At 50.8% G+C, this 21625-nt stretch overlaps 1 protein-coding gene across 1 annotated transcript in view; it reads right to left on the bottom strand.

Moving 5' to 3' along the window:
- The window catches only part of BTBD9 (BTB domain containing 9), a 404236-nt gene that overhangs the window by 4879 nt on the left and 377732 nt on the right, over positions 1–21625 (bottom strand). Inside the window, exon 10 of the mRNA XM_040249776.1 lies at positions 13874–13952. Within this exon, the coding sequence (XP_040105710.1) occupies positions 13874–13952 (79 nt within the window). The remainder of the gene's footprint in view (positions 1–13873; positions 13953–21625) is intronic.

The following is a 21625-nucleotide window of genomic DNA, read 5'->3' as shown; positions in this document are numbered from 1 at the left end:
AGGGGTGCAGAGAGCTGGGGGTGGGTGCCCCTTCCTCCTGGGAGCTCTGTGACCTCACAGCTCAAGCATACTCACTGTGCACACACGCACCACACACACCCACACCATGTGCAGACATACATCCACAATGTACGCATACACGTGCACTCTCCTGCAGAATCACGTTCACAGAGGAGAAGACAAATGTAGTATCAACTGGGAAATTATACTTAAAATATAAATTCCGTGCTTACCTCCCTGCATCACTATTTTTTTCCATATTCCCACTTCAATTCATTTGTCTACCACTGTTTCAAGTCCTGCTTCTCAGACTCTAGCGTGGGACTGACTGGGCCAGGCCCTCTCTGTGCAGCAGAGCCTGCTGCTTCTCACCGTGAGCCCCCATCTCTCTCTAGAGCCCAGGCTGGGGCTGCCTCCTGTGGACCCCCGCGGCCGTAGCTGCCTGGGATCAGCGCCCAGGTCTCTCCTTCCTTTCTTTTTCTTTCTCCCCTTTTTTCCCCCCAAGCAAATCTACCGACTTGGGCCCGTTGGCAGGTGCTTACCTGTCAGCAGCCTGATGGGAGGGCCTTTTCAGGGGATTTAAAAACTGTCTGCAGGGCCACTGGCTCTCACCTGAGCTACCTGGGGTCAATCTGAAAATCCTCTTCTAAGTAGCAACTATTAATCTACTCTCCAACAGCTCCACATTCTTCGAGCTTCTGAAGTGACAGAACCATTTCCTAGTGGGTAACTGACAGTCTCTTGCTTTATGAGCAAGGACATGATGGAGCCGTGGAGATGACCCCCCAGAACACACCTCTGCTTCCATAACACCCCCGCCCCATCAGTGGGTCCCCTCTCAGACCTCCCTGCAAGCGAACACACATCCTTCTGTTTCTCAACACGACCGAGTTTCCCCGGTGCCCGTGGCTCCGTCCGCTCTGAACGAGCTTTGCGATGCTGCCCGGTTCTGACACGAGCCCCGCGTGTCTCACCCCGCTCCCCCGCAGGAGGCGTCCGCCTGGCGGCACCCCCAGGCTGCCCAGCCGTCGCTTTTCCCTCCGCGCCCTCGTGGCTTCCCTTCGGTCTCTCGGCTCCTGGGCCGCCTGCGGGGCTGGGGCTCCTCCTCCCGCCCGTGCCCTGAGCTGTCAGTTCCCATCCGACTCAAGGACCCAGGCGTGGCTCTTCTTTCTCCTGCTCAGGGCCTCACACAGGAATCAACAAATCAGTAAAAACTCTGAAGTGAAAAGTAAAGAAGACCGCGGCGGCCGCTGCCTGCCTGGCCGCCACCTGTGGAAGGGGCCCGTGGGCGGCGCTGGCCCAGGGGCGCGAGAAGCCTGGAGGACGGTCTAGAGCCTCTCCCCACCTGCGAGACTGAACTGTCTCTAGCCCACCCACCTACCTGTTCTGAAAGAGTAATGCAAATGGCTGTTATTCCCAACACACCCAATGGGGCCGTTTCAGCGTCCGGTGGCGGCTCCCGGGAATCAGGCCCACTCGTTTCCCTGACCGCGCGAAGCTCAGCGCAGGCTCTGCCCCGAGCGGGGTAACGGGAGCCCCCGAGGCCTGCCTGGCGGAGCCTCCACAGCGACCGTGAGGAACCAGGGCCGGTCAGAGCTGCGCTTCAGGCTGTGACCCTGGAGTCCCAGGGTGTCACCAAGGGACCAACTAACTGATGCGGGCTCCTGAGCATCTCCAGCACCCAGCGGGCTCTGCCGACTCTTAGGCAACACACAAGAAACAGCTATACAGTCACAAACTGCATGGGCAAGAGTCCAAGTGCAATGGGTGTTTTACAAACAGAAAGACGTGTGCAGACGTAGATGGGGCAGCGGGGACGGAGCGAGCGGGCTCAGGGCGGCGAGTGGGGCAGGATTGGCACCCCCAGGTGCCAGGCTAGGGGGCGGGGGGTGCGGGACACCGGGGGTGGTCGGGACCCAAACAGGAGAGGGGTCCACGGGGCTCAGGAGGTCCGAGTGCATGCATGCGGTCACCCCAAACTGAGGCACCTCCTGTACCCCTCCAGTGAGTCCTGGCCCCTGGGAGGGCACACCCCACGCTGAGTGAGGCCAGGCTCTGACCATGCAGTGAGCCAGGAGGGTGTGGGGTGGGGCACACCTCCAGAGCTGGGCCTGGAAGGATGAGGCAGGTCTGGTCAGAGGGGTCCTCTGTGGGCACCCCAGCCCCACGTGATGGCACAGGAAGGGAGCCGAGGAAGTGGGCCGCAGGGATGGTGGAGCAAGAGGCCGTGCCTCAGAGGGCTTGCTGGGGGCCTGGCCTGGACCCAGGCGGGCAGCCAGGGCCTCTGGACAGAGGAGACGCTTAAACACTTAAGTGTTGATTCTATTAAAAATATCACAAAAGGAATATGTTTGTGGTGATAAGTAGTACAAGGGTCTGAAGAAAGCAAGCAGATGACAGCAAACCCTTAAACTTGAAATCCTCTGAGGTAGAACACAGCAATGTGGGAAAAGCAGGAAAGAAGCATTTTAAAAGGATAAACTACAGCACCTGTAACAGGCTTGGTAAGACTGACAGAGAACCCCCTTGGGAAGACAGAGGCTGGGGGCCCCCCTGGGAGAACAGAAGCTAGGGACCCCCTGGGAGGACAGAGGCTGGAGACCGCCCCCCCAGAGGCTGGGTTCCCCGCCCGGGAAGACGGAGGCTGGGGACCCTCCGGGAGGACAAAGGCTGGAGACCCCCCCGAGAGGAGAGAGGCTGGGTGACCCCTGGGAGGACAGAGGATGGGGTTCCCCCTGGGAGGACAGAGGCTGGGGTGCCCCCTAGGAGGACAGAGGCTGGGTGACCCCCTGGGAGGACAGAGGCTGGGTGACCCCCTAGGAGGACAGAGGCTGGGTGACCCCCTGGGAGGACTGTGGTGCCCCCAGGCTCCCGAGCACCAGACCTGGACTCGGCCTCTGATTGTCCTTCCACGGCTTGTTTTTCAAACCTCAGTGACCTCACTGAGCACGAATGCTGGCCAGGCCACGCAGCCCCCGCTGTCAGGACCCCACGCAGAGGGACGCAGCCCAGGAGCAGGAGGGGGTACACCTTGGGGCGGGGTCACTCCCGCTCCTGTGCCCTCTGGGTGCCAGGACAGCTCCTCCCTCAGACAACAGGGCAGCGAGCGAGCAGGAAGACACAACCTGTGAGTGTGATCCTGCCTGAAGGTCGGGAGGAAGGTGTGCGAAACCCAGCCTCGCAGCTGGGGCGGGAGTGGCCCTGGGCAGAAGGCACAGGGAGGACCTCCAGATGAAGGCCTGGGCCTCACCACCCCATTCTGTACAATGTGCCGGCTCAGCGGTCTCAGTCAATAATTCAACCCACCAGCTTTGAGCCCGCAGGGCAATGGTGGGAAGCCGACACCCAGGCCAGGCCTGGAAGCCACAGAGGCGGTAAGCGTCGCGGTGTCCACACTCACTGCCACCGTCTGGCTCAAGGCCGGGGCTCTTCCCCCAGGCCCCCAGGCCCCCGGGGACCAGCAGCAGAGGTGTGCCGGTGGGCACATGGGGACGCCGCGCTCTCCTCACGCAGACACTGCAGGGTCTCTGTTGCCCGGGGGGGTCGTCAGTGCCACGAGGGGCCTGCCCCGCCATACCTGGGGCCTCCCTCTCAGAGAAACAGCCAGGTCCTGAATGTCTTTTCACTCAGAAGCTTGTGTGATTCCATTTCTTTCCTCTGAACCTTCTCAAGACTGCGACCCCCGCCCTTGGAAAAGCTGTGACGAAGTGAATGAGGCGCAGAGCTGTGCTCGGATTTATGCAGAACCATTACCCCTCGCCCAGTCACCCTCCCTCCCCTCTTCAGGAGTCAGGCCTCCCATTAGCAGTTTGATGGCCGCTGCTCACGAAGGGGCACCTTTGCTAAACCAGCTTGGAGGCCTCTGGATCTGTCCCCCGGGAGAAGCTGGTTAATCTGGAATGTAGTCGTGTGCATGAGGCTGACACAGCCCGAGTCACCATCCGCATGTCCTTTTTTGTGGCTGCTGTTTATTATCTCTTTCCTTTCCTCTCTGGGAGCTGTAATTCTCGACATGCTGGAGACAGTCTGGGGTCCTCTTATCTCTGGGAGCCCTGGAGAGGCTGCACATGTACGTGTGGCCCCTCCTTGGTGAACCAGGGAATTCCTCTGTTGGCCACTCTTTGCTGCTTTTCATTACAGTGATTCCCCAAGCACTCTGTTCAACATGTCTTCAAGGTGTTTTTTTTTGAGACATTTTAACAAATGCCATTTCCCCGACATTTTTTAAAGTTTTAATATTTATTTGGCTGTACTGAGTCTTTGGTGCTGTGCATGGGCTGTCCGCTGCAGTTGGCAGCTTCTCTTCTGTGGGGTGTGGGCGCTGGAGAGCAGGCTCAGCAGTTGTGGCTCAAGTGCCTAGTTGCTCTGCAGCAGGTGGAATCTTCCTGGACCAGGGATTGAACCTCTGTCCCCTAAACTGGTAGGTGGATTCTTATCCACTGTTCCCCTGGGGAGGTCCCCAAGGTTTTTAAAAGCAGAGAGAGGCCTCTGTTAATTTTCCGAAGTTGGCCTATGAGTCCACTTGTGAACTGTAGCAGAACCCCCTGTGAACTGTAGTAGAAATCAGGAAGATTTAATAAATGTTGATCAATGACTCTACCTTGCTTTTCAGGCTTCTCTTGAGTAATTTTCACAGACTTCTTTCACACCAACCAATACAAATAGGATTTCTGAGCCAAGCTTTCAACTTACATTTACGAGGTGACATATCTTTATAAATAGATACCTACCTCTCAATGCTATCTGCTCATAAGTCAGACACAGAGATCTGGCTTCTGAATTACACACCCTGAAGACTTCCTCTCTCCTTTCGCAATGTGTGTATGGCAGCATGGCACACACTCAGTGCTCAGCAAACCCTACCGAGCTTGGTGATGCTGACAATTACATCTTCTTACACTTGTCTCAGGAACAGAAGTTCCAAGTCTGTCTAGACTGTAGAGATGTTTTATCTTTGTTCCCTTAAAAATGAAGACCAAGTATTTCCAATAAAACATGGCACTTTAAACTCAGAGTATCATGTATGTACATCTGAACAGCCCAAAACATGGTTTTCAGTTAGACCAGTTATAGAAAGATATTTCTTGCTATATTTCTCCCATTTCATAGCAAGATATTTCCAGGTTGTAAGCAACAACTTTTTAACATTGCTTCGGGGTGACAGGATACCGAACAGTTTTGCGCAAGCATTTATTCCTACTAGGCGTGAGAGTAAGCCTCTTGATGACACTGCTTCTGTATGGCAATGGCTTTTTTTACCTTTCCAGTGTCACTCTGCCATCGTCCCATAAGCCCAGGCACTCACAAGTATCTGGAACTCTACTGCCTGGAAGGTTCTTGAAAAAAGCCTTTCCAAAACATGTCACCTCTGGCAGCCCTGGAATCCCTGACCTCTGGTTTTCCTGTGTGTGTACTCCAGAGCTCCTAGGAGAGAGATTCTTTCTCTTAATTAATCTGGAAAACTAAGGCAAAAAAGGAGAAATGTTCTAGTTCCCAGGGGGAACTGGTAGACATGGCCTTACTGGGGCCCTCCGCTCTCCCCTAGAGGCCGCTCTAGTGGCCCTACTGCCCAAGGCAGTTGCTTACTTCATCCAGACGTGTCTGCTTTGTCTTGAAGAGCACCAGCTCCATGGAGATCTCAGGCCTGACTCCTCACCACTGGCTCTGCAGCAAGGCATGGCTGGGGTCATGCTCACGAGCTGGGGTCTTCGTCCATCTCGCCGCCCAGTGGCCCCCAGGCCCCCCTGCTCAGGCACTGCGGGCACCCTCACAGGCCGGGCCTTTGGAGCTGAACTGCTCCACTGCAATGGCCATAAGGCTTGTGGAGTGTTTGCAACAATGAGGCGCTCACTGTTGTGTCACTTTCCCTTTGTTTTCCCAATAAAATCTTTCCTAAAAGACATTTAAATATAAAGACGTCTATAAAAGGTCTTGTATAATTGTACTATAAATTAAGTATTTTTCTGATTTTTTTTTCTGTCTCACTGGGAAGGACTCTTTAAGATCTAGTCCACTCTCCTTATTTTAAAGACAAGTGTCCTGGGAGCCAGGGAGGTGAGGTGATATTTCCAGGTGATACTGCCCCCCAAGCTGGTTGGGGGCAAGGCCGGCACCAACGCTGAGTTCTCCTGGTTCACACTGGAAAAGGGCCCCCCTTCTTTCCTTCCCATTCTCTCCCCTCCTGGGCTCATCCCCCACCTCCCTGCCCTGTGTGTTGAGGCTGTTTCTCAGACGACATCCTTTGGCGGATGCTGCCTGGGAGGGAATCCTCGAGGGAGTGACCAGAACCGGGGGGCAGGGCCTGAGAAGTGATTATCACCAGCATCACTGGCTTGATGGACTTGAGTTTGAGTAGAGGCTCCAGGAGTTGATGATGGACAGGGAAGACTGGCATGCTGCAGTCCGTAAGGTCACAAGGAGTTGGACACGACTGAGCGACTGAACTGAACTGTCACCAGGCCAGGAGGGAGCCTTTTTAAAAAAAAAAAAACAAAAAACAAAAAACACCAGACTCTGTTTCCTTCTTTTTGTTTTTTTCCTTCACTAGAGCCACATGTTGCTATGGGAACAAGGATGGCACTGGGAGCCCACAGCCACTCACGGGCCCGACAGAGCCTGTAAATAAATTCTGCCTCACTCCAGGCTCGGCGCTGACTGGTCCTGGAGGGCAACTCAAGCAGCCACTTACATACTCTCCACCCTGCTGGTGTCGGCAGTGCGGACCCTCCTGCAGCTGGTTCCTGGGGGGTGGGAGGAATTTGCACCCTCCACCCTCCCAAAGCCTCCACTGCACAGCCTCAGCGCTGTCTGCCTATCCAGGGCCATGCCCACCTGCCGCCACTGCCTCTGCCCAACTGCAGGAGCTCAGGCTCCTGCGCTTCACATCACCCCCGCCCCCAGCCCAGGTTCAGGTGCTCTTCCTGTGGGTTGACTTCTGTCGGGCGGTGAAGCTACAGCCCCTCTAGGGAAGGGCCCTTGCCTGGGTTTCTCTCCTGGTTCGAGCCCAGGCTGGTGCACAAAGCTTGCCCACAGGAACAACCTGCTCACCAACATCTGATCTGATAGCCTAGCCAGGGCAGAGCTGGGCTCTTTTCTGTGGCTTTACTATTTATTGGGTTGGCCAGAAAGTTCCTTCAGGTTTTTATGTAAAAATACAAGACATTTTGCATTTTCACCAAGAACTTTAGTGAACATGTTCACTGTTTTGTTCCACTACCTTCTGCCATTTTTCAGGCAACTTCATAATTCCACCTTCCCAAAACTTTTAATCTTTTTGAGCAAAGAATTGTTCCAGGTATCTTTTACAGTCTTCTAGGGAACTGAAACTTTTTCCATTAAGATAATTTTATAAAGGGCAAAATAAATAGAAATCTGGTATGTATAGTGGATGTTCCAGCCAAGGACGCCCCAGTCAATGGTGAGTTTTTGCCTGTTCATTAAAGAAACTTGCGGTTTGCTTGTCCTGATGGAAGATAATGTGTTTCCTATTGACTACTTCTGGACGCCTTTCATTGAGTGCTGGTTTCAGTTGGTCTAACTGGGAGCTGTATTTGTTGGAATTAATTGTTTAATTATGAGCTCCTTTTCCGGAAGGGGCTCACAACAGAGGACTCCCTTCCAATCCCAACATATGCGTAACTTCACCTTCTTTGGATGAAGACCGGCCGTTGGTTGGCAGTGGTTCATTTCATTTGCCCACAAGCTCTTCTGTTCCACATTATTGTACAGTATCCACTTTTCACCGCCTGTCACAATTTGTTTTAAAAACAAAATGTTTTCATTACAATAAAGTAGAGAATCACATGTGGAAATAAGGTCAAGACAGTTTTTTTCACTTAACTTATGTAGAACCCAAACATCAAAGTGAGGAATATAACCAAACTGGTGCAAATGATTTTCAACGCTTGATTTGGATATTTTGAGTATGCCAGCTATCTCTCGTGGTATAACATTGATTGTTCTCAATTAATGTCTCAATTTGATTGCTGTCAACTTCAACGGGTCTACTTGACCATGGAGCATCATCCAGCAAGAAACTTCACAAGCCACGTCTGGCACATCCGTTCAGTCACAGCGCCTTCTCCATACACTGCACAAATCTTCTCTCATGCTTCAGCTGTCTTTTTACCTTTCTTGAAATAATAGAGCATAATATGCCAAAAATGTTGCTTTTTTCTTCCATCTTCAATATTAAAATGCTTACACAAAAATGGTTACACAATTTTGATAAACTTTTTAAAATGCACACTGATATGACAGCTGTCACAATAATATCTAACCAAACTGTTTTGAATGAAGTGAAAGACAAATAAGCACTACTAGAGTCATGGGGAAGCTGAATGAACTTTTTTGGCCAACCCAACATTATACCTTTTTGGCAGATAGAGCACCCTGGATGTTAAGAGCCAAACTGCCTGAATTCAAACTCTTACAAATCACTTAACATTGTTCAGCTTTGGTTTCCTCATCAATTTATCCCTTTTGCTTAAAACAGAACATTTTTTATTGTGAAAACTATCCACTAAAAGGTGCATAAAATTCAAATGTACAGCTTGTTGAACAACTATATAGTGAACTCCAGCTATGTAAACCGCATGCGGGTCAAGAACCAGAAACACTGCCGGCACCGTATGGTCCCTTCCTGATCTGAGCCCCTGCCCTACTACTAAAACCACAGCCTGCCTTTAATAACAATCGCTTCTTTTCTGTGTGCACATCCTTAGATATCATAGCTTAGTTCCTGACATCTGTACGAACGTTACCCCACTAACATGGATTCTTCTGTGCTGGCTTCTATCTTTGGATACGCTGCGCTGTTCATCCCCATGGACTGCGGGGATGAGAAGCTGTTTCACTGAACCTTTTCCTTTATTTGGCTGCCTGATGGGGAGAGGGAGCGATGGATGGACAGACTGAATCATTCATCCACTCACTCAGGAAGCAGGTACTCTGTGCGCACACATGCCAGGCCCAAGTTAGGGCCGGGACATAAGAAAAAAATTACCACACAGCCTCTTTCCTCAGCTACATAAATTCAACACATAACTGGAGCCCTGAGAGCTGCCTACAGACTGTCCACCTCGTTCTCACACTCTGTTACTGACTCGGCAAAGGCTTTCTTTCCTGTGGGTTCTTGTGAGCAGGAACTTGGTCGTTCCATACTGCAGAAAGGAAGCTTTTCCTATAAGTCCTTTCTAGCCCATGGGGCTGCTTATGCCCCTGAGGTCTCTACCTCCTGAAAAATCACTCCACAACCTGCTTTCCAACCAGGCTTCATCAAAGTCAAAATAAGAAATGGGCATAAGCGAAACAGGCATAAGAAGAAACAGGCTGGCAGACCGACAGCCGCCTTAAGGACGAAGCAGTGTGCCTTTGCTGCTTTTCTGTGGCGCCCAGCTGAATGCGAATGAAAGGTTGGCAAGAGACGCCGCGTCAGAACCAGCCCGGCTGCTGCATGGGTATGAGTGGAAACTTCAGATCCGTCAGGAAGTTTGTGGTCCTGCCCACAAGGCCATTTCTAACCTCCTGCGGGAAGGGGAGCCACGTTTGCCTCCCAAGTAGCTCAGAGTCAGGCAGTAGTCAAGGCAGCTGGGCTGGAAGGACCACGCAGCTGCACTGGCGACTAGACCAGTAGAAAGTGGTGAAGGAAAAAGCCAGGGAGACCTTTTGGGCTCTTGGCACCAGGGAGAATCAGATGAATGAAAATAAGTGAAGGAGAGCAGGTTGGGGGACTCACTGACAGACACACCATGTGCCTGCCGTCTAGTGCTGAGCGTGAGAGGAAGATGGGAAAGCTGCCTCCGAGTGGCAGAGGGTGGGGCGTGTCCAGGGGCAGAACCAAGAAGAAGAGGCAAGATGACAGGCTCCCTGGTGGGCAATGAAAGGAAAAACATTCTGAGAAGTTGAGACGGACGACAAGGAAATGCTGAGCAGACAAGGAGCAGGAGGTCACTGGAGCCAAGTGGTGCTGTCTTCGACAGGTAAACATTAAGGGAATTTGACAGAAGTCGTAAATGTAGCTAAAAAATTAAATGAATTTACTGCCTGGTGCTCGCAAAGGAAGATGAGAGACAGATGCCAGCAGTAGACATGTGCTTCCCAAAGGAGAGGCGTGAAATGCTGAGGAAACCAGAAGCATGCCTGGACAGGTGATCAGGAAATCTGAATGCCCGAAGCCTGCCTGGTGGCCATCACCCGAGAGCTGGCCCCGGTGGAGGGGTTGGGGTCGGGATGGGGGTGGGGGCGGGAATCAGCCTGCGGCCAGATGTTGAGCCTAGTGGAGGTCAGGCTAACTAGAGCAACACAGACACGTGGCCACGTCGAGCAAGAAATCCCCGAGGACTTTAGCTCTGGACCCTTCCTGTTGCCACATCCCCGGAGTTGCCAGCAGCTACAGCCATGTACACGCGTCACCTTCCTACCTTCTGCCCAGACAGCCTGCCCTCCTGCCGAATGCTCTTCAACTCACAGGGGTGCTAAGCCGCACTTCCCCGCCTGGCTCTGCTCTGACACCCTCTCCGCACAGGGCAGCGCCTGCAGCAGACAGTTTTACCTGGGAGAACTGGCATGCTTCTTTACCTATCTACATATACCATCTTACCTCTCATGATAGAAACCAACTCCACCTATACTTCTTGAAATTCACACAGTCTGTGGGCTGGTAACATTCACTATCTAAAGGGAAACAGGTCCTGGCTCTGAGTCAATGCAGGCTACTGATGCCCCTTGGCAGATAAGCCAGTACAGACTAAAGAATCCTGGCCTGCCTTCCACCCCATCCTCCACTGTAAGGAAGAGGCGCCCTAACCCCTGTCTTTTCATGGCGTGGTTCTGGCTACATGGGACTCGGGACCAGGCCTGTCCTGGACCCCTGCCTGCTTTCCCTACTGGCTGTGCCATCAAAGTCCCCCGAGGAGTCCTGACCGACCCTCCCCAGTCACCCTCCTTCCCTCACTCCTCTGACTCTGCACACATTCCTGCCCATCTCCAAGAAGGGGGATATGACGCCCAATACCAGTATGCTGCAATAAAGAACGTTCTCTTTGAGGCCGTGCTACATTCCTGATACTCCGTGAAATCAACTCTTGTGCCTTCTTGTTTGCTCTGAGAATGACACAGTTTATGGATCTTGCCTTATGATCCTGGTCATTGTTTATTTTATGATTTGAGATGTTCCCAGGTTGGCAACACCATACTAAGGTTTTTCTTCCTGATCAATAACTCACTCGATAAAGCAGCTGAGCAAGTTGCTCATCAGCCCAATATAACGGGGTCACCACTTAATTAGTGACCTAAGTCAACCCATTCAAACTGGGGACTCCAGTCTCCAAACTGGCAGGTCCCAAGTAGCTGGGGCTCCTTGCAGATATTTTTGTAAACTCATCGAGGAGAGATCTGGGCATGCCAGCTTTTGAGTTCTGTAAGGGGAAATTATTCCTCTGGTCACTGAGGTGAGGGCCTTGGGGTCAAGACCTGGAAGACGACCCTGATCTGACTTGCTCCAGTGCTTCTCAGCCTTCTCTGACTTAAGAATTCCTTCTATTGTTAAATGACAATTACAAAGTCCCATTCAGTAACTAACGAAAATAAAATGGCCTTTAAAAAAAATGCATTATATAAGAAACAAGGGATTGCAAATAAAAATAATTTTAGCTTTATACACTATTAAGTAAAGATACGTTCAAATTGTTTTCTAATTTAGTAATATACGTGTAATTTAAGTGGTTAGAAAAATTGAGAATTATTGGTAAAATTTTAAAACGATGATGTTTTGTTTGGGGCTCAAATATCTATTAAAATACAGATTCAAATTTATACTTCTGTTACATCTTCAAAGAATAAAAAAGTGTTTTTATGACCTGATGTTTAGAATTCTTTAATTTTGTGCTTTAAAAACTATCAATGGCCTTCTTTATTTTATAATTTTCAGGTTTGTTTTGAAATAAAAAGGTAAGCAAAAGTTCCAGGCTTCTGTTTCTAAGCTCTCTGCAAGAAATATATTGTGGGCGTGTATAATTTTTATTCTAAATAAACACAAAGGCAAAATGAATATACGTTATCACAATATTCTCACTGCTTAAAATGCTTTTCTAAGAACCAGAAGCACCTTGACGTGCCTTGGAGAACTCTCATCTGGCAAATGATGCGCGACCCAGGGCCACCGTGTAACGCGTGGGCTCAGTGAAAACGGAAATGTAGCGTCTCTCCCTCAAAAGGCAGAGAGGAAGCTTTTCCTGTTCTCCCAGGGTCTCTCCTGACGTGCCCCAGGGTTTTCATCTGCTATTTGATGCTGTGCCCGTTCCAGTTCGGGGGACAGTGTTAGGTCAGGGCAGATCCTCAGGGCACACAGGGCTCCATCCTGTGACTTGCACAGGGGACCCACACCAGATCCTGACTCTCCTCACAAATGTGTGGGGGTCCCACTGGGAGTGGCAGTGGTCATAGGGCAGGCTGAGGAGGCTGCATGGGTCCAGGCACCAGGGGTCAGGGTGGGTGGCTGAGAACCCTTCCTAGGGAGGGAGAAGGGGCAGAGGCTGGCCTGCAGGGAGCCCCCGGTGGATGCTCTTCCCTTAAAAAGAAAATCCAAAGATAAGATTACTAAGAATTTCAAGAAGATGCTGGAGAGCATTAAACCCCAAGCACAGAGCCCCTTCTGGGTATGGAGCCCCATACAACAGTCCTGGCCACACGCCCGGGACACTAGTCCCGTACAGATCTGAGAAAGTTTACGCAGGGGTGAAACTGCAGAATGGTTACTATTTTTATGTCTTTCATTTACCTCTTGAGCTTCAACCTTACTGTTTCTTACGACTGTGGTCTTTAACCAGCGGTCAGGCCTTCAGGGTGTGCACTAAGCGCATCTGACTGTGTAAAAGCAAGAGCGTGATGAGCAGGTGGCCTGTGGCATGGCCACCTGCCAGCTCCAGCCTCTCACTGCCAGCGCTTACTCTATGCCCACCTGAGGAACAGAGGCGAAGCAATTAACTTACAGATGGATTATTTTGCACTCAAAATGGAAACAGACGTTCTTCTCACCTTAAGTGGTGTGAATGGGCCCTGAGGTGGCTCTTGGAGCCCAGAGGGATGCACACTGTTGGGGGAGGCAGTCCCAGGGGTCTGGCAGGGTCCTGGTTTGCACTCGGGTCCTGTGCTGTCGCTCACAGCGCCCTCCCTTGGGCCCTCAAGGCATTGCAGGCACTGCCCACCCCTCTCTCATCTGAAGGAACCCACTACGTCCTCCAGAGCCATTTCCAGCCAGAGAAGACAGCATGTTTGAGGCCCAGGAATCTCACCTGCTGGCCACTCTGGCCTCGGGAGCCCAAACTTGAGAGAATAACCCACCCACTCTTCCCTCATGAATTCCTCAGGTGGAGGGACACCCAGACGGTGTGGCCCAAAAGAATAGCTGCTGTCCCAGAAACAAGGCCCAGGCCCAGGCAAGGAACAGGCCAGGGAGGAAGAGGCTCGCCCACGAACACTATCTGCAGGCCGGCGCAGGACTGGGTAGACAGAGAAAACCTGCAACTGTGCGTCTTGGCTGCCCCATGGAGCTGGGGTTCCTCACACACCACATTCAGGGGCCCAGGGACCCTGAGAGAGCTGGCGTCTGGGAGGGGAGAGGACTCTCCAGGTCTCTGCATAGGGGAGGAAGTGAAGCTGCAGGGGCTGCCTGCTACTCCTGGTGAACAGACACCCAGAAATGGTAACAACAGTTCCCCTGTGAGAGAGCAGGGCTCCTCCTTCCTGTACCAAGCAAGCTGTCTGAACAACAGGCCATTGATGGGCGGAACCAATAGCTCCAGTTCGCTTGGGCCGAGGCATCACCCAGAAGGCAGGAAATACCACTGTGTCTTTCACCAAGGGGGACCCTTACCTCGTTTGCCGTGTTGTGTGTTCCAACGATTCGGATGAAGGATGCCGGACGTCTTTCAAAAGTTACCGACTGCCAGGACCTGTGAAGAGAAACATAAGCACTGCTTGGTTACACCGTCCTGTGACCCTGCTGGCGGCTTGGCCCAGCGGAGCCCAGGATGTGGAGGAGGCAGGGGTCTCCACCCACTGTGTGGAGTGGGGACAGGGGTACACGGTGCCCCACAATCTCAGCACAGGAGGTGCTGCCCTTCTGTGAAGGCGCAACACAAGCAAGTATGAGATGCAGACCCTGCACGTAGTGACACGTCTGTGGCCACACAGGGGAGGGGTCAAGGTGGACGGGGCTCATGATGGCCACACGGGGGAGGGATCAAGGTGGGCGGGGCTCAGGAAGCAGCAGGGCCGCGACGGGGCTGCCCTCTGAGGGCTGTGGGCTGAATGGCCGCACCCAGGTGGGCACAGGGACTTCCTGGGAGGGTCCTGGAGGAGGAGCTGAAACAGGGCATGCAGGCCAAGGGCAGGGCAGCGGGGCCCAGCACTGCAGGCTGGGAAGGGGGCATTCACTGCCGTGCGAGCCCTGGCCTCCCATGTCTGACCCCCACCCGCCCCATGCAAGTGGTGGCGGCACCTGGGGAAGAAAAGGCAAGTTTCTCCACTGGCCTCCTTTCAGCCGTCTTTTCTGCTTCCCAACGCATCCCCCAAACAGTTTAGTCTTTGGGTGGGTGGGCTCAAAAGAAGCCCCAGGATTTTAAACACCCCTCCTCACGGATTGGCAGGGGCTGGGCCAGTGGAGCAGGCCCCTAGTCTCTCTCCCCCGAGAGTAAGCGGTCTGCTCCCGGTTTACCGCTCCCGGCTTGTCTGAGGCACGAGGCGCTGGGCACCCGCGGCTGCCAACTCCACTCATGCTTTCAAAACCAGCGCGAGGCGCTCACGGCTGCCGCAGCCCTCCTCCGCACACATGGCGGAGCCGCCCGCTGCTGGGACACTGTTTCCTGCAATTGTCTAATTACCGAGTAATGCTACCAAAGAAAATACACGTATTTATGGCTTGTTTTTCCCCCTTTGCTTTCAGGTGTTCCAACTTCCCTCTCACCATGAGCTGCCCACAGAGACTGATTCACTGCTTCCTGGACACCAGGCCCCTTGAGGTCATTAAAAAGTCGTTACCATCCTATGTGCAAAGTCTGTGCCTCTGGAAGCAGTTTTCTGCAAACAGCATAAGAAAAATCACTCTGTCTGTAGAAAGGCTATTCATACATGAAGGTGATGCCATCTGACCAACCCCAGGGTCTGTATTCCTGGCCCATTTTCTCAGTGTTTTGTTCCCAGACCCACATATCTCCCTTGGAAAGTCCAAGCCCAGGGTGGGCCTGTGAGGAAGGCCCCGTGGGGCTTCAGCACTGGACCTGGTCTCCGACAGGCCTCGGGTTCATTTCTGCACTAAGCACAGGGGCTGAGCACAGACTTGCGTCCTTCCTCCAGCAGGTAGGGGAAGCCAGGGGTTCACATCACACAGGCATCAGAATCCCAGCCAGCACACACCAGAGCTGGTCCACCGCACTACTCAGACCCCTACTCCAGGAAAGGGAGACAGAGCTAGGGCGAGTGACTCAGCCAGTGACAACCATTCACTTCAGTCGCTCAGTCGTGTCTGACTCTTTGCGACCCCATGGACTGCAGCACGCCAGGCCTCCCTGTCCATCACTGACTCCTAAGCTTGCTCAAACTCATGTCCATTGAGTCGGTGATGCCATCCAACCGTCTCATCCTCTGTCATCCCCTTCTCCTCCTGCCCTCAATCTTTCCCAGCATCAGCATCAGTCCTTCCAATGAATATTCAGGACTGATTCCCTTTAGGATGGACTGGTTTGATCACCTTGCAGTCCAAGGGACTCTTAAGAGTCTTCTCCAGCACCACAGTTCAAAAGCATCAATTCTTTGGTGCTCAGCTTTCTTTATGGTCCAACTCTCACATCTATACATGACTACTGGGAAAACCATAGCTCTGATATTAGGTTCAGCCAGTTTCACAAAAGGGATTGGGATGGAGAGGGGGCTGTGAGTGGAGGAAACAGAAGACTCTTAGCTTTTTAGTCCAGTGTTTCTGGACAGGAAGATAAAACCTGACTCTCGTAAGCTCACGGTCTTCAACAACATGCTCAGGGCTCTGAGAGTGCAGAGAGGCCTTGCATCGTGCCCCTGCCCCCTGGACGACCCCACCCCCACCCCGCCCTACTGTGTGGGATGGAGGCTGAGGCCCTGAAGGGAGTGAGGGCTCACTGTGGGGCATCCTGGGGAGAGCTGGGCCTGAACCCCACTCATCATCCCACTGTCGCCCCCTCGACTCCATCTCCCCTCCAGCCTCCTGGGGGCTCAGGCCCTGGCCCCCCACCCTCTGTGGGGGGAGCAGGGCTGGCAGGGCCACAGCCTGAGCAGGAGGGAGCACTGCTGGAGTAACAAGATCAGAAGGCCTCAATTTAATACCAATCCTCCATTGCACTGCATTAATATCTAATCATATTAGAGTTCATTTTCACTAACACAGCCCGAGAGGTGAACAGATGATTTCATCTTCAGCAAACTGGATGACAGCCCTAAGACCAAAGCACGAGCAGAAAGGGAAGCCAGTCAGGATGAGGTAATGAGCATCTCTCCCTCTCAAGTACCAACTTCCATTTCCCCTGAATGTCTTCGAAAAGGCTCTCCGCGTGCCCAGCGGGGAATGACAAGGCGGCAGGGGGACGGCCATGGTCGTGTCGGAGCCACACGCGTAGTCACAGCGCCACCCCGAGGAGGCTCACGCGCTACAGAGCCAGGTGCTGCCACCGCCGCTTGGTCTATGCAGAAGCTCAGCGCCCTTCTTGCTGAGCTAGAGAGCTGCATGAAGACCCCTACTTGCCCAGGACTCTGCACCTCCTCTGTAGGGCGACACTCCCAGGAAGACAACAGAGCAACATCATCACGCAGTTCAGAGCCAAGGCTGGGTGCTGGGAGGACGTGTCTGAACAGGAACTAACAGTGTCAAAAGATACGCACGGCCTTTGCTCTGAGCACTTACCCCAAACAGAAAAACCCACACAGTAGTGACGTCCGAAACCCGGCACTTGCCAGCTCTGCAGCGGACAAATCACAACCCCTCGCTGAGCTGTAGTTTCCTCATTTGTCCAATGCTGATGGAAATAATACCACACCCTCCATCACAAAAATGCATCTAGAATGAGGTCCCGATTATGTTAAATTATAAATATCTATATACATATGTGGAGAAGGCAATGGCACCCCACTCTAGTACTCTTGCCTGGAAAATCCCATGGACGGAGAAGCATGGTAGGCTGCAGTCCATGGGGTTGCTCAGAGTTGGATATGACTGAGCGACTTCACTTTCACTTTTCACTTTCATGCACTGGAAAAGGAAATGGCAACCCACTCCAGTGTTCTCGCCTGGAGAATCCCAGGGACAGGGGAGCCTGGTGGGCTGCCGTCTGTGGGGTCGCACAGAGTCAGACACGACTGAAGCAACTTAGCAGCAGCATACACATATGTATTCTAAGAGAGAGGTCTACAAGCATGTTTGCCAAAATATTGTTTGGAAGAACTTCAAGAGACATTAGTTGTAAACTTCTGCACTCTTTGTACTATTTAGTTTGGTAGAATGTATATTAGAAAAAGTTTCTAGCTTGCCGACTATCTAAGCCTTTAACACAGATCACGTGATGTGAAGCAAGTGAAAATGCCAGCACTGGATTATTATGTAAAATATTTCTGGTTGAGAGACTCACTGGGTGACAGCCAAGACAGCAGGTTTTAATCATGGCCCTTCGTGAGCCACAGGGAGGATGGCAAAGCGGTTGGCAGCATGGGCTGTGGAGCCAGGCTCCTGGGTTTGAACTTTTAGCCAGCTCTGTGACCTCAGACAAGTTACTTAACCTTTCTGGGCTTTAGTCTCCTCTCTGTAAAATGAGGATAATAAGACATAACTATCTAAATTTTTGTGTGTGTAAAGATTAAATACATTAACAAATGTAAAACACTTCTAACAGTACTGGCATACACTAGGTTCTAAGAAGAAGAGCTAATATTGTTATTACTACTGTAATTACCTTCCGGCCACATAAACCTGGACAAGACACACCGTTTCCCAGGGACCTGCCCCCCCCCCCCGCCCCCCGCCATGAGTCACCAAGTTTGCTGGTGTTGATTTAGTGACTACTGCAGAGATTCCCACCACACTCCATCAGCACCCATTATACCCATTACTTGGAGGCAGACAAGGTAGCTGGGCTTTGAAGGAATTAAGCAAGTATTTGGTGAAAGCACGCCTAAGGCTGGGTGTTACGGGAAACATGCCAGACGGAGCGCTGCCCTGATGACATTCACGATCTCTCAGGGGAGACAATGCAAACTGTACTACGGTCCCAACTTATAACCTGGTGGTGTTCCAAAACCCCCCTGGTAATTGGCTGTTTAAAGTTTGGAAGCAGTTTTTTCAGAGAAATGAAGCCATACATTTTGATTGAGTTCCAAGACCCACTCATAAAACTCACTTTAACCCATAATGAGGCTGAAATATTATGTATATGAAGTTTAAAAAAGGAAGGGAAAAAATGTTGTTGTTGCCATAGTAGTAATTAAACAAGCCAGAAAAACAAGTGATTTAAAATAGTCTCTTTAAAGCTGCTGCTTGAGGAATGAGGATTAAATACTACAACGCATATAAAATCCTGGGGCTGTCACTGAAATATGGTAGGTGGTCTATTAACAAGGAGAGTGAAAAAGTGGGTCAAGAAGTGTCATCCTGAAAGGCTCTTCTGACTGCAGACCATGGTGTGGTTTACAGGGGGCTTCACAATCGCTGTGCACATGTTACTCACGAAAACTGTACATGCTTGTAAAGTGTGCTGTGATTATTCTGGGGAAGGAGATATGCTGAATTCATGAGAGTGGCTGTCTCTCAGGAGAGGGTGAGGAGTGGGCTTTGCTGATGGGGAACAAAGGACACTTCAACACCAATTGCGATGTTTCATTTCTTTGATGAAAATAAAAAGACAAAGTGTATGTGAAAAATATTAACTACAGTCAATTCCAGGGGTGAGTATATGAATGAATGTTATAATAGTTTTAATTCTTTTCTGCATTTTAAATAGTTCTTGAAATAAAAAGCAAAGAAGGAAGGAAGGAAGGGATTAAAATGGTGTCTGTGTTTACTGTGAGAAAGAATTAGCCAGAGGTGAAATTAACTAAACTGGGAATATTAAAACTAGGGGGAAAGTGGAGTCAGTCCCTCCAGGGGGTGTGCCAGGTCTCTGGACAGCTGGGTCTTTGTCCAAAGCAAGCAGAGGACAAGGAGCTGCCAGGTGGGAGAGGAGGGTGTGGCTGTCAGTGGTGAGAGTGGGGTTTGTGAGGGCGGCTCTGGGTACCACACAGGCCCAAAGGGCTTGGCCGAGACGGCCTTTGCATCCTCAGCTTCGTCCTGTCTTCTCTGGGGATCCTGCAGATCCCATGCCAAGGGTGCCTGGTCTTTTCAGCTCTGAAAAATTACGTGATTTTGCCACTTGTGCTCTAATGAGAAAGAGAATGTCAGAATTTTTCTGTAGCAGAACTGGTGGACACCGGGGAGAGGCCCAGGAGTGTTTGGCCAGGGCCAGACTGGCAGTTAAACACGGCAAAATTGAGTATGTGGGTTAACCTTTGCTTCCTCCACTCAAAGGGCAGTTAGGAAATTGCATGTATGTTTCACATCACATGTATGTGTTCTAATACACACACACATACACACACGAGCATAAAACAAGCAAAAGAAAGCACAAAAGATGTCACCATCTTTTTTTGCCAACACCTCAGAGAGAAACACCCAGGAAGCAAGTGGATTCACACTGCAGGCCCTGGAAAGGCTCATGTCCTGAGTCACTAGCCACTACTGAAGATGGGGGCAGGCAGGGGGCTGGCTGAAAACAAGTAAAAGGAGGAGGTAGGCTCCCCAACCCTCCTTTTCTTCTTCCTGCACAGCGGAGATGAGCTCTTTTCCACCTCAGCAAGAGATAGTGATTTCACTCTGGAGTCCTTTAACAGAGCGGGTCTAGACTTTGGGACACCAGGCACAGCAGAGGGTGGGCCCTTCAGGGGCTGAGCGCAAGGAATACACACGAGTGAACACCCTAGACGGCATGACTTCCAGCCCTCTTCCCACTTGTGGCTTTCAGGCCACCGTGATTCAGGCTTAACCCACAGGCAGGGGACTGGATGATCCCTCTGAGACTCTGACCAGCCCAAGAGGAAAGAGCTAGAAATACTGACCCCTACCTTGCTCCCCTCTGTCCCTCCATGCTTGCTTCTGTTAATACTGCTTGAGAGCTTAATGAGGAAGGCCCTGTTTTCAACTTTGCCCTCAAGAAGCTTAGCTTCTAGTAGGGGAGAGAGAGACAAATAAAAGAAATAAAGAAGTAGAAGAGTTAAAGAAGGGCTATGAAAAAAAAAATAAAGCAGTGTAAGTAAACGGAGAGGAGCACATAGCTTTAGACAATATCTTTAAAGAAGTTCTCTGGTGAAGTCACAAGTGGGCTGAGACTCACACAAATGGACCTGAAGAGCATTTCCATGAGAAGGAACAGACAGTGCCCAGAAGGCTAGATCAGAATGAGCGGACAGGGGTGTCCCAGTGAAACGCCTGAGCCAGGTCTGATAACTGAATCAAGTCCACAAACCCCTGCACAGAAAAAGCTTTTTGACAGCATTCTCAGTGCCTAACGCTTCACTGCAAACAACCAAAGATCACCAAAGACTCTAACATAAACGATAAGAGACCAAACACAAATGGAAAAGAAAAATAACTCAGAGGATACAGATAAGTTTAGAAAGCAGAGTAAAACTTCAGAAACAAACTTATATTACCCCTAGAAAGGTAAAAGGAAACATTATCACACCCTTGAAATAAGAGTAAAATAGTGTGAAAAAGAAACACCTGGAAAATAAGAAAATGATCTTGCAAATTAAAATTATAAATTGAAAGAAGTAATTCAACAAAATAGAAACTCAAGTCGAGGAAATTTCCTAGAATACCAAGCAAAATGACAAAGAGAAAATAGAAGAAAAAGGATAAGAGAATGAGATGATTAAACCAAGAGGTTCACTATCCAATTAGCAAATGTTTCAGAAAAAAAGAGCAGAAAAGACACAAGTTATAAAATGTAAGAATAACACAAGAAATTTTCCCAGATATGAAGGACGTACGTTTCTAAGTTAGAGGCCACTGAGTGGCCGCTACAATGAAGGAGAAAGCTCTAAATGCTTCTCGGCGGGGAGGAAGGTGTGGGAACCAGAACCACATGAGATTTTTCAAAAGCTTCAATTCAGTTGTGCTCCCAGCACAGGAGCATGGCAGGCGTAGAGCTGGCGCTCCGGTACCGTTTGCCCCGCAGGAGAACAGAACCAGCTTAAACGCGCATCACTTGGGCCTGGTTAAGTAGACTGTGGTGCATCTCTGTCCTTACCACCAGAGACTGTGCAGCAGGAGAGACGGGGAGGGAGAAATTCAAGAGATCTCCAAGGTGCCGAAAACTTTGTATTAAAAAAAATACACATGTGTACACATAAACTATCACCTCCGGACGAAGAGGTGGGTGGGAAGGAGACATTTCACTGTTTATAGTTTTATATTTTTAAACCATATTAAATATACTTTCTTTGAACGTATTGTTTTTTCAAAATGAACAGGGTCTGGGCTGGAAAAGAGTGAAGCAGGGGATTATTGCTCATT

This window comes from Oryx dammah, unplaced genomic scaffold (genome assembly GCF_014754425.2).
Source record: "Oryx dammah isolate SB20612 unplaced genomic scaffold, SCBI_Odam_1.1 HiC_scaffold_11, whole genome shotgun sequence".
NCBI classification, from domain to species: Eukaryota; Metazoa; Chordata; class Mammalia; order Artiodactyla; family Bovidae; genus Oryx; species Oryx dammah.
Note: the sequence above shows the minus strand (reverse complement) of the source record. Positions and strands in the feature narration are given on the sequence as shown.